The sequence below is a fragment of the Larimichthys crocea genome, chromosome XVI (assembly GCF_000972845.2).
Source record: "Larimichthys crocea isolate SSNF chromosome XVI, L_crocea_2.0, whole genome shotgun sequence".
NCBI classification, from domain to species: domain Eukaryota; kingdom Metazoa; phylum Chordata; class Actinopteri; family Sciaenidae; genus Larimichthys; species Larimichthys crocea.
In genome coordinates, this window is record NC_040026.1 from 17470003 (window position 1) to 17483922 (window position 13920).

General features: G+C 39.4%; 1 protein-coding gene across 5 annotated transcripts in view; it reads left to right on the forward strand.

The window, feature by feature from the left end:
• The window catches only part of vti1a (vesicle transport through interaction with t-SNAREs 1A), a 116270-nt gene that overhangs the window by 62711 nt on the left and 39639 nt on the right, over nucleotides 1-13920 (forward strand). For all 5 annotated transcript variants that reach the window (XR_003463985.1, XM_019264777.2, XM_010747650.3 and 2 more), the window contains one exon: nucleotides 12026-12096. Coding sequence is in view for 4 of the 5 variants with exons in the window: in XM_019264777.2 (XP_019120322.1) it covers nucleotides 12026-12096 (71 nt within the window). In the remaining variant the exon portion in view is untranslated. The remainder of the gene's footprint in view (nucleotides 1-12025; nucleotides 12097-13920) is intronic.

A 13920-nucleotide genomic window follows, 5' to 3' on the forward strand; every position in this document is an offset into this window, starting at 1 on the left:
GCCGATAATGTTTGCTTGGGATCTACTGACAATGGATTTTCAGTTTCTTTTCTTATTCCATTATTGACAAACCTAGGAAACCTTACATATGCATCTATAAAGCTATTAATATTTGATAGGAGTCCAGAATTGACATTTTATTTCAAAAATATTCACTGTTCACTTTTGAATTTCCTATTCTTGTATTCAGCCTTAACCTTATGAGTAATGGCTTTTGACAACCCACTAAAATGAGAGATTTTACTAAATAAAAACCACCTGAGAACCTTGGGATACATTTCTTCAGTCAAAGGACACACTGAATTGTAATCTAATTTGTTTGTTCCTGTTGAAGTTGTCGAAGGAAAGTTATTTTATTAGATGAGGTCTGCTTCTATTTTTCATACTGCACAAGAGATGACCTTAAATTAGAGCTGTCAAACTTAGAGTGTGCTCATTTCCATTATATGCCATAAATATTTCCATGCAGACTAACAAAATAGTGTCTAGTACTGTAGTTGTTGGTGCACTTTTAAAAGATGTCAGTAGTTTCATAAAATTGACTCATCTATTCAAGTTAAAGGTGCCCTGTGTGTTTTCTTGTGAACAAAAGTTTACATTCACAGTTTGTCACCAAAATACATGGTGTGTGTCCTTGAGGTCTAACAAACATGTTCAATGTATTTCCTTCCTCATAAAAAACTTGAGAGCTGTTTTTCTTTAATGTTTCAAATCCTGCAAAGTTTACATACTTTGGTACTTCTTTGCCTTTGTTGACACTTTGCTATGTTTCTTTGAGCGTAAACGGCCAACAGTTGGCGATCTGCCGAGTAACATGAACATAAATATCATTGCTACATAGTACTATTAGTGGACAAATACTCCAACGGATTCCTTTTAACAATGCAATCAGCAATATTTCTTCATCAACACTGAATTAGATAACTCATTGTTTTTGTTCTCTTCGCCTGCACATAGACTGAATTGTTGAGTCTCGCTGCTGACATCCATTCCTCATATAAAAGTGAAGGTAACTATTTCTGTCAAACAAGCAGATAAACCAAGCCTTCAACTTTAATTCTTGGTGGACACGTGCCCAGAATCAGTATGTGCAGGGATGTTAATGTAGGTCTGTGTCTGTTGGACATCTACTTGGCTGACAAATTAACTGCAATGAGAACTAAGATTTTCTTTCTGCCCCCTAGTGGCCCAAAATTCCTAAATGTACATTTATATAATACCTTGAGGCTGCCTACATATGATTTGTATGCTGCACTGTTAGGTTTAGAGTGGACAGTGTACAGTTTTTAAGTACTCTCAAATGATAAAAACATGTGTATATGAGCCCTGCCATAAGGTATTATAAGTGTCCTGTGCCTACTCTGTCACAGTAAATATATTGCAAGCACTGAAGTTCTTGTTGGTTTTTTTTTTTTCCATTTCGGCTGCCTGGTTATGAGGACCACATGCTGATTTGCACAGAGGATCCACATACTTATGTGAGGAATCAGCATATTAGTATTAGTTTCTCACTATAGGGTGTTGTAGCCCTGCCTGCCTACTGCTGTTCCTGTCAGTCATGACAGGGTCACATACCATCGTCCTACCCCTGAAGAGAAAATGACACCTGGCTAAAAGAACCACTGTGTGTAAAAGAAATTTTGTCCCACCTCCTGGTGGCCAACCTGTCTAAGCAACGTTATGGCAAGATTAGCTTTGCCAGATGGCATACATTATTCATGAGAGGAACATAAAATGTATCTAAGGTTGTGTTATTACAGACTTGATGACTCTATTGTGGCTTTCTTTTTTTCTCTATGGTTGAAGCTATACCCAGCTCAGCATGCCGTAGAAATCCACAGGGAAAGAAACTCACCCTATTGTCACCTTCATCGGCAAACTTCAAAAATAAAACAAAAAAAAGCAATTTTGTTCTGCAGCAACAATGACAATGTGTATTGCTCAGTTATAGATTAAAAACGAAGGACTGGCAATAAAAGAAAAAGTCCAAGACAAAAGAGAGCGACAGGCAGGAGAAGGTTAAGAAAAAGGGCCAGCAGCGGAGTTGACAATTGAGTTATAATATCATGTCCTTTATGAATAATTAATTTGATGGTGCGGAGGTCTCTTAGAAGGTAGATTAAATTAGTTCTGCCATGTCTTAAAACTTAGATATGCTTCATTAGTGTGGAGGATGGCAGCAGCCGTGTTGGGTATTCAGTTAAGCCTGCTTCAGTTCACGATGAGGAGTAGGAGACACCATGTCACCCCAGCAGTGGTGCAGAGTGTTATATTACATTTATGTCAGTTAACGGACAAATCCAGGAATCTGTTGTTCCCTCGATGTCTGCTGGTTGGGAGATTCTGGATATACCGTAGTCTTCTTTCTGTATTTGGTTCTGGATTTCACGTAATGCAGTATGCAGCCAGTGTGTTTCGTAGAACCAGTATTAAAGGAATTTATTGAGGTTTGTAGTTTCTTTCCACTTTCCAATGTTATGAACCCCTTGAACAGTCATAGCTGTTGTACGTCACAGATATGTTGTAGGTGAAGACGTCTGTTCAGAATTTCCATCAACTTCCAATGATGCTTTCAAAGAGAATACTTAAAGGATTGAATTATTGAAACTGTAAAGACTGTTCACAATAAGTAATCTCGAATAAACAATGTATACTGTACGCAAGACCTTTGACGTGCCCTGACATGCCGTGCCATGTTGTGTTTATTCACACTGGAAGCTGACAATAATCTGCCTTCAACTCTGTGGCCCCGGTCATTGTTAAATGAGGCGCATGATGTGTCTCTCTCTTGTGAGTCCTCTCTGTGCCTCATATTCCCCTTATAATAGCAGTATTATTTTCCTTTTACCAGAGCAGGGAAGTGTGATGGTGTTACCCTAAAGTAAAACACAAACTTCTGTTTGTGCTGTCCGTCAGAGCAGACACAATGACGCAGTGTTCGGATAACAGGCTCCAACTGTTGCTTGCTCAAAAGAAATTGTCAGAGCACCTTATTGCTAAAGAGAATTTGATTTATCATGTGTGAATAATAGAGCAACTATGCCTGTTGCAGTGAAGGAGTGAAACGCATGCCATCAATACAAGCATAAAATATTGACATTAAGTTGTAATACAAGAAAATATATATGTGTGTGTGTCAGTCATCAAGAAAGTTGAATAATCCTTTCTGCCTTCAACTTATTATGTTATTGTGTAGTTTTGTTTATCATTCTTATGATGCAGAAACACTCCAACGTATTTAAACTTTTTTTCAGTATAAATCTATTTAACCATTTAATTAATTAATCTATTGAACCACTTCTTCACCAAAAATGTCTTTTAAATTGTACATCGTAAGTGTTAGATTCGATTACGTGCTTACAAATGTTTGCACAAAGAAACTGTGACAATATTGTGTTTAATTAACAGACAAATAATTGCTCAAATCAAGGACATGAGTTGCAAGTTAGCTCACATACAGTAGATACCTTGTTAATTGTCATTAATATTGCTCTCACCCTGGGAATATTGAGAAGCTATTTGTGTGAGTGTCGGAACGTTTTGGTCCCATCAGAGGTTCTTCTACTGGAGAAACAACCATTCTCAAGATCGTTAAAAGATCTATTGATCATTAGATCAGTGCGATGAGTGAGCTTTAGAGTGTTCAAATCAGGTTGACAATAATCTACGTATTTTCATTTCATGTGAACATTTCTTTCACAAGACAGTTTTGTTAAATTAGCTCAGTTTACATTAGCTCTTGAGGTTTATCCGTTTCTTTTTTTCTTTCGGAGATCAGTCATTAGTTTGCATTATTTGATGTACTGAGTCATAAAGAAAAAAATAGAAGCAATCTAGGCTTTATATTCCAAAATAAAATGTCCCTAAGAGATGAAGCGGAACAGATGTAACCAGGAAACTAGTTACCATGCTAATTGGTACCATGAACATGAGCTTCATTCACAGAGGTTGAACTGGTCTCCGTGGTACAACCTGTCACTCTACAGCCAGCTTCAACACCATCTCTCCCCTCTTTTGCTGTGTTTTGGGAGCCCTTTCTCAGCTCATGAGTATTAATGAATTCGAAGTTTGAGGAAAATAATCTTTAAGTGTTTCCAACTGTCAGATCCTGTCAGTGCAACCACTTCTAATGGCCTGCGCCTTCCATTCAGGCTAATGTTTGATGTGTCGCTTTCATGCCCTCCTTTTTCTCCATTGCTAAATTGCTGCCGACAGTCCTGTGTCCCCGCAGATTGTTTGTTTGTTTTCGACCATGCTTGTTTTACATATCATCAACGTAACGAGGATTCATTTAGTGAGCTCTTAATGGGGGAAGGGACAGAATGGTCTATTGCTTTCTTATGTGCTTTCTTATATTCAAATAGGATGCGATCACGAGTCAGGTAGCAATCTGTTGTAGCGCCGAATGTGCTAAGGAACATGTTGGACTTTTGCGAACCTCCAAAGCGTTGCCAAATCTTTTCTAAAAGTCGTACAGTTTTTTCATGTCTAAACCACTTGACAGGGAACAGCTGGGAACAGTCAGGCTGCGGAAGGCGTCACATCCTCATCAGTTTGAACAAGCGTGGTGATCAAGCATTGATCAAGACAGTCTAGAGGCTCCTTTGTGTGTACTTCACTCAGTGTTTGCATCGGTTCTAACTTTAACTCACAAACCGTAGGGGCTGGGTGGGCGAATACAACAAGCACATTTAACAAGTTATTCCATTCATTTAGCAACAAAAACCTATTATCAGTAGGTGTTGAGAAGTGCTAAATACTCCTAGCACTCTGAAGAAAAATAGAGAGAGGCTCCCAACAGGCCCTGTCAAAACATGCAAATGAGCTTGACGCCAAGTCCGATTTTGACAAACATAATTAAGGTGTTCCAATTCGGGACATGTTAATAAAGAAGACTGCAGGCCTCCCCCAGGTCTTCGCTAATCATAAAGCCTTAAAGCTTTGTGTGCGGCTGTGTGTATTTGTGTGTGTATTTTCTCTCCCCCCATCTCCCGTTTTATTGGATAATGAACTGTTGTAGAGTGTTAGATCTCCTTTCGGAGTCTTTCGCTGAGTTTGAGGAGATAGGCAGGGAAGAGCTGCCCGAGGTGTGGTGTTGTACAGATAATTAAAAGGCAAGAAATTTGTGTTTCGCTCTTTGATCTGCCTGTCAACGTTCTGATTAGAGACGTAAAACTCTTTAATCAACTGTAATGTGATGATTAACGCTCCTAAACTGTTGAAAACGAACCAGAGGAGCGTCGAGTTTAACCCTCCTCCTTCATACATCTCTGTCTGAGTCCGTTTCTGACAAATTTGCAAACTTTTCTCTTTCTTTTGCTCGATGTGTTTGTTTTCCAAATCCAACAGAATGTGTTTCTATTAGCCTTTGCCAAGGTCTTTGTATAACTCTGACCTTAAGCTTAGATATGGTCATTATGTTTTGCCCATATACTATGGCACAACCATTTATACAGCTACTCAGCTGATAATAAGATCAAATTAATTTAGGTTGCAGACTAAAGTACTTAAACTCTGGTTTTATTATTTAGGCGGACTGTGTTCGAATAAAGTTTGATGTACTGGTGTTTGTTTTGTTTTTTTTATTCATGCACTATTTTTTTTTTTTTTATATTTTACATGCAGTGTGGCCAGCACAATTGTGTGACACAAATGTCAGCACTATGAATAATGCATACACAAATTAGCTCATTCGAATATGACTTTTAATTCTTCACTTCATACATTTTTTACGATTTTGACCAAGTTTAATCAACACATAAAAAATAATTTTCCCAGGACTGGAAATGGAATTAATAAGTCCGCTCTGATTGAGCTTCACAATTGACCAATTGGGATACACGTAGAATAGGTGTATGGGCTGACCAGCCGTCTGTAGAAATTCCCTGGTTTTTAATTGAAGACCTCAGAAAGCAATGCTCCTGCCCACACATTGTTGCATGTGGGGCAATCACAGCAAGCACCCAAGTCCATTAGTTTTCATTTGGATGGTTCAGTAAGGCTGGTTGATTAAGTCCAGGCAATTTACTCGTAGGAACCCTCATTCTCCACTCACCCCTCCTGCTTCTCAGCCCTCTGCCACCAGAAGGGTTGTCGTTCAGGTTAATTTAATCTGGTTTGTTAGAAATTTTTAACACAATACCTTTGTGGCTGTCTAGATTCCTTAGCACAGTATAGGGAGTTTTCTGTAGTTTATTAAGGCATTACTTTGCATATGAATTCTCTTAGACGTCTGATTGTATTGGTAAATACGCTTACAGTCAAAAGTTTGTTTACATTGTCACTAACCAATGGAAAGAAATGTAATATACGAGTGTCCATGTCAGAGTGTCTGCAGCTTCGTCCACAGGTGCATGTAGGTTTGGGTAATTTCATAAACGTAAAACAAACTATTCCTTTCCAAGCCTCATCAATTCTCATTGAATGAGAGTGAAGGAGACTTTGCTTTTTAAAAGAAATGTAAATCTGGTGATCTGACAATTTGACTTTGAGGCTGAGGTGAAGGGAAAAGAGGAGGGGGAGCTCAAATAGAAGGAAAATGCAGCTTTCAATTCTCTCCACCCCAGTTCAGCTTTAAACAAATGGTTCTATTACCAGCTGCTCTCCTGCAGGCCCGGTCATTTATACCCATTAAACTTGCGTCTTATCACCCATAAGACGGTCTTACGTCTCTCCATCCACCAATTGTCTATAATCAGCCATTTAAAACAGCAGCGGAAATTTCTTTTGCGGCTCGCTTCGGTCTGACGGACAGGCAAACGAGCCGAGAGGAGGAGGCATGGGGGAGGAGAGAGGGATATTTTCTATGGAATGATGAATAGGCCAAGTTGAGTGGCTCACTAACAGAGATCTGTCTTAATCAGAAGTGATTTGTCAGAACAGGAGCTCTGCAGGGTCAGGGCGCAGGCGATGAATAAAACAGAGGCTGGCGGAGTGAAGAAAGGCCTCAGAAATCCACCCTGACTGCCCACCACCACTCATGCACATGCAAAGGGAAGCGCCGATGCATGGGCTAAGTCAGGATGGACTGTTATGGCCCTGCTTCTGCCTGCCCAGAATATTAGTTGTTTGGGCTTTTTAACTGCTTAGACTTTTGCAAGAACAGACCAGAGCCTCCTCTACTATGTAAGGCTCAGTACAGTGTACAGTGTCCCGTTAAAGAAGAATCAGTGTCAAACACAGGGTGGAAACGTCAAAATTTTGAGGACAGTGCATCAACTCTAAAGTCCTTTCTTGCCGATCTTGCAAAGTAGCAGTTCCTCCAGATACAACATGTCCCCCTGTGACCTAGTACTTGGCACCTCTTTATTTTGTGCTATAGCTCAGTGCATAGGCGCTAGCCTCATGGCCTGTGGGCTCAGCATTACAAATACATCCCAGTGTGGGTACAACTTTGATGGAGGTGATGAAAGTGTGTCACTAGGCGGTTTGAGGACTTGAGAAGTCCTTAAAAAAGCTTCTCTGGAAGTGTACAAAGACAGGTAACTTTATTCATGTGGGAGTCAGACATATAAGTTGACTGCTGCATCGGTGTGTATCTGTGTCTATTTGTGAGTGTGTGTGTGTGTGTGAGTGATAGACAGAGCTTGTGAGAAAGAAAATGTATGGTCTAACATTTATCAGGCTCCTCCTTACTTCCCCTCAACCCTCCCATGGGTTTCCATACCCCGTTTGTTGGAGTGTGTGGCTTGTGTCCGGAAACAAGTGTGTGTGGTAACCTTCAAAAAGTGGTCTCAACTGCTTAATGAAAAGGAGCTGTGCTGAGCCTCAGAGCACACCACTGTCAGGTCTTGTACCCTTTCAGCTCTGGGGACGGAGGGAGCAGGCTTAAAAAAAAAATGTAACACAGAAAGAGAGACAGAGCCCTTAGACAGTGTGTAACTGCTCAGAAACAGTTCCTGTAAAATAGATGATGCCTCCAATTAAATGTGTCCATGAACTGGAGAAAGTTGAAGACTGTGGAGGTTTGGATGGTGCCAGAATAGGCTTTCGGAGGTGTATTGCCTTGTGCCAGGCTGGGCGGAAATAGAAAGGTTTTTTTTTACATTTTACTCTGATTTATAAATGAATACTTGAGGATTTTCTTTACAACATCTGACAAGTGAATTAGAATCAGATTATTATCATTATCAATTAATCTGCTGTTGATTCCTTGCTCTGTAAAATGCCAGAAAATAGTAAAAAATTTAGCTTGAGTCTAAAAGAATTTCCTCAAATTGCTTTTGTTGTTCCTCCAACCGTACACAACACAAAGATATACAGTTCACTATTAAGAAGAAAACCATCATCCTTATAATTAAGTAGACTTGAACTTGGGAAAGTTTGGCATTTTTGCTTGAGAAATAGCTTAAACCATGAATAATATATAGATAGATAATATATATATAGTTGTCTTTTAATCGACCAGTTGTCGCGGCTCAATTACTGTAAAGAGTCAGAGCAGACAGAAATGTTTGAGTCTGTTTGGCTCGTTTTATGGCGCTTGCTTGTTAGCATTACAGATTACATTACTGCATATACTAGCAAAGTTAATTGTCCAGTAAATATATTTTCCCGTCCACCTTATTATTATTATTAGCAAAAACGGTGAAGTGTTGAGCTGAGATAAAATAGAGCTATGTCACTAGTGTGTCTTGTTCCTGGTCCAGACGCTATTTCCCAATTTCCCAATCTAATTTATGTCTTCAACTTTCCTATACTAATTCTTTTCTACAGTTACATTAGAGGAATGAGTTAAATTAAGGCTCTCTGGTGCTGGTGTGAGTGTAATGTAATGGAATAATGGGCTTGTTAAATGGACCTTGGGGGATGGGGATCTTTAACAAGTGAGTCAGAGCAAGGCCTCTGGGCCAGGGTTATTTAAATTGTTAATAGCTGTTTAAACAGGAGGGGAATATTTTATACACTAACGAGCAACAAGTCAGGGGCATTAAGAGTAAATTATTTCTCCTCTCCTGCTTTGTTTTTATCAACATTTATATGTTAAAAATATTTTTTTTCTCTCTCTCTCATTTATTTTGTTTTGTGCAATTAAAGATAATGTATGAACTGAATGTTAAAAATGCTAAATCATATGCAACAGGATGCAATTTAAGGTCAATAAAGACTAAAAACATTCCCACATCAACATGACCTAAGATAATATTACTGCAGGGACCAGTTCTTTGTATTTTCTTTCGCAGGTGTTGACAGTTTTCGGGGTGGAAGCCTTGTCCACATCATGATGATGAATCGGTATATCACATTATGGGAGTATTCTGTTACTTGAGCGACCTTTTCATTTTGTTTTTAACTCAATAATTTGCGCCATTTGTTGCCCAACAAGTTCCACCACCCCCCAGTAACTAATGAAGTTTTACACAGACCACTGGACAGAAAGACTTAAATAAGATGAATGGAAATGTAGATACATGCCAGAGAATGAGTAATGCACGGAAAGATACATGATAAAGACAATAAACACCGTACATTCCCTCGGGAGGTGTTGCGGTGGGGTGGGGGAAACCCAGAAAGTATTGATGAGAGATTTTGGACGACTGGAGAGAGACCTTAATGGTCGCATAGCGAAGGAAAATGTTTATTTTAACAAGCTATGATGAAATCTTTTGTCAGCCATTGGGGTGTCTTCACTGTCATACAATTTCTTTTTCTTCTATTAACATATAATAAATTATCGGCCATCTTGTGTAATGACTCTGCTCTCGTAGTGATCAAGGTTGTGCATTGGAGCTCTCTTCTAACAAGGAAGGATAAAAACAATCTCAGTTTAAGTATAAAGAATTGTATGATTTGTTCATTTCTATTCAGCAGGTGATACATGTGGGTCACCATTCATGTATGGATCATCTGTATGTTCGCTCAGTATAGACAACATGCAGAGGTGGTTGTCTGTATTTACAGAGCTCTGCTGTAAACCTTGGTGTCATGTCATTCTTTAGAAAGCACTGCCACTGTTCTCTCTACAGCACTCAACAACTGACCAAGGTTATTAGTAACATGATTTTATAACTTTATTTGCTTCAAATGTCGCAGATTGCTAAATGAATAGTCTCCCACCCTTCACCCTCTTCTGCCAAGCATGTAGGAAAAACTCTGGCTACCAAATTCATATTAATTTATAAAGGCCATATCCAGATCAGTTAGAGTTTGTCTGTTCTGAGCTACTGTACAAAAATGACTCCATGGAAGAGGACCCGCTCTTACTGTAGATATAAAGGGCTCATTTTAAGAACAAACAAAAACACATTGATTCATACATTCAGGTTATTATACACTAACGAAAACATACTAATCAATATTATATTTAATTCTTGCAAAGAAATACTCACAAGTCTTACACACTGGACCATTTATGTCAACCGTGATTGTCTTGCAAATAGATCATTAGAGGCCTTTTCTCCCACCACCTCATTCGTCTTTTGGCACATTGCAAACCTTTCCAATAATGCACTTGCCATCAAAAAAACTCTTCTGCTGCTGCAGTTCTTGTCACACTCATTTATTTAAAAGAAAAAGCCTAAACCCTGACAGAGATGGATAGATGTGCTTATTTGTCTCTTTTAACAGAAGATTTCCGCTACAACTCCCTTCCTGTTTATCCCTTGTTCTTCTCCAGCGGGGACGGGGGAGGGCTTGTATTTTTATGGTTATTAATACCTGCACTCAGTCTTTTAATCTGCCCTATTTGTCACATGTGACTGTCTGACTGCACTGTTTAATCTGGGTATCCTTCAATCTGTCTCGTCCCAGATTAGAAATTAATGAAGGCAGGAAGAGACACATTCGAGTCAGTTACAGTGTAGGGGGGGTAAAAAAGAATGGATGAATGGGAGACGAATGTCGTTCATTTGACAGTGCTTTTCTCTTTTTTCTACTTTTCCCTCATCCCCTTTCTCTGTCTCTCCCTCTCCATCTTTCCTCTCTATTCCTCTCTCTTCTCTTGTTTAGCTGCCAGATGTAGCCCATTTTTGCACTACTCCCCCCAAACAGGCGCTCAGCACGTGGGCCCTTTGGTGTGCGGCACCTGTGTAGTGTAATACAGTCAGCAACTGCGTTGTTTATTCCGGATTTGTTTGGTGTGCTTGAAAGCCCGTCTTTGATCCATGCAAAGATTCTTCACTTCTTTTCCTTTTTTTCCCCCCCGATTCATCGTCTACCTCTCTCATTTTTAAACGCTAATGCTGTAGCAGTATGGTTACATTGATGGCAGCACTGTTTTTTTTTTTTTGGGGATGATGGGGGGGCAGCTTATTTGATTCCTTTTTTTTTTTTTTTTTTTTTAAAGCTTTCTTTTCTCATCCCCAACCCAAGAGACAGGAAAATGACAGTGACCACTGACAAGCTTGTCAGGTGCCTTGTTGGGGATGTTTTATAACTGTGCGTTAATGTGTTTACATCTACAACTGACGTGAGGCATTTAAAAAAGAATGGCTTAATGAATATTACATTGGCTGAGTGGACCCCACTGGCAGGCTGGATGCTGGGGTATTGTTGCCTAGAACTTCATGTCTATTTATCTCATCATTTTGAGAAGGTTTTAAAAAGAAAAAAAACATTTCCCATAGCTATAATATTCTACTGTCTGCCCACCTGACACACTGTAAACTTTGTGTACAAAATTGTGCACAATGACATACACAATACGGTTTCCATTAAAAAGACTCACTGAGTGAATCCAGGTATAAACAACACACACATTCATTTCACAATATTTCCACTGAGACATAGCTGAAGGAGACAGAAAAGCAAAAAAAAAAAAAGTGTTTTATACACTTGACTTGACATGACTTGTCTAAAAGGGACAACAAATCATTAGAGGCCACTCTTAATGTTAGAGATATTCCAAGAATGGATGGATATGACATCTTTGCAAGTGTACAAGTGACAATTTTCCATTCTTTCTTTACTTTTCTTTTTTCTTTTTTTTTCGATTCATGAATTTTATTATCGGTCCCAACATTTTGACATTTTCATTTTGTAAATGTGAGACACATCTCTGCTCACACTGCGTCTGCTTCTCTTACAGAACAAGTGGGTCAGGAGATTCTTTCCAACCTGCACGGTGACCGTGAGAAGATCCAAAGAGCCAGAGAAAGAGTGAGCGCACACACACACACACACACACACGCCACCTGCACACACTCATCTGTCTATTCTAACAAGTGTTCGTGAGGCCGTAAAGGTGTTACAACTGCTAAGCAATGTTGACAGCATTCACCACTTTCTGCATGTCTACACACACACTCACACACACACACACACACACACTGTCTTCGGTATGCTTACACTGGTGCACTTACTAAGTCAGCAGGATTGTATTGACAAGGTACTGCATGTGTACTATATACTGATAGCAAGGAGATATTTTTAGTCATGAGTAGCACCTCACAGTTTGAATTTGAATGTTTTTCTTTAGTTTAATTAGACGTAAAATACATATTGTTGGTACCCGTGCACCTTTTATACACGATATTCCACCTTCTTCTCACCTGAGTGGGGTTAACTTTACCAGCTACCATCCTTCCTCACCCACGCTCCATTTACTTCTCAGCACTCCTCTCCAGTTTCCCCCTCACACCTTCCCACTTTCCCTCAGAGAGTCCCCCACAGTCCTTACCAGTGCCCCTCCTTACACCCAGCCAGCCAAACAGACAGGTAGGCAGACATAGAAAAGACCAAACACAGGAAGGGGGCCCAGACCTGACGGCACCCTCAACGCAGAATGTTTAAAGACCACAACATGGCAGTGGGCCTCGCACAGGCGATTTCAAAGGAAATCAAACATCTCCTTTCAAAACGGTCCACAGTGTCTACTGAGAGTACCTGCTCTCTCTTTCTTTTGCTTTCTTTCTCTCTCTCTGTCTCTCTCTCCATTCTTCCCATGAGTCTTCTTTGCTGAACCCTCCCACCACATGTACACACATGCACACACACACACACACACACACACACACACACACATTCAAAGGGATTTAAAGGCAGTTTGTGGGGCAAAAGTAAAAAAGAAATCAAGATGTAAAGACACAGGATGGAAAGGCCGGTTTAACAGCTCTCTCGCATTGAAGAGATGGAAGGTGTAGGAGGTATAGTTTTAGCATAAATGCCAACACGTGGATATAAAAACACACACAAACACACACACACCTCGATGCTCAGCAGGGGGTGTGGCCTTTTGTTTTGCTTTTATGGTACGAAGAGAAGTCAATGACAGGTTTTAACACTGGGTCGAAGCAGGATGCTCCCAACTCTAAACCAACGACTGGATTGAATTATGGGGTTTAACTATTCTCCAGACTAACTCATAGGGAATCTGACAGGTAGCAGAGTAGAAAGTTTTAATATTTGTTCCTTAACATGACTAATTTAGAACCTTGAATTAATAATTCCTCTCTAATAAAATATTAATTTTAGGGTAGGATATACTTATTTCAGGGAACAAAATAAGGAATTTGCGTGCACAAATTATTAATTTGTTCCCTGAAATGAATCATTCTTGTCCTCAAATGACTAAATTGTGCTATCAGGTCACTACATTTATGCTCTCTCTCCTGTATTGATTTGATAGATCTTTTTTATTTAGTTCAGAATCTTTGTATTTAATGCCACAGATTAGGCACCATGAATAAAGTCATTTGAGGGCACCTCAACACTAAGACCTAGGTGTTTCCCCTCTTTTCCCTAAAGTGACCAGACTAACCACGACAAGCTGCAACTTCAGTGCAAACAGTAGCAATAACTAAGCTATTCATTTAAGGGAGTTGAATAAGAATTTTGAGGAGCAGGATTTAGTTATTCGAGAGCACAGATTATTAATATAAGAGGATTAATGGTAATTTGAGGAAACAAATTAGTAATTTTGTTTCCCTTATCATGCTCAGTAAGATTACAAGCCATAATACTAAAATAATTGCATCATCATTT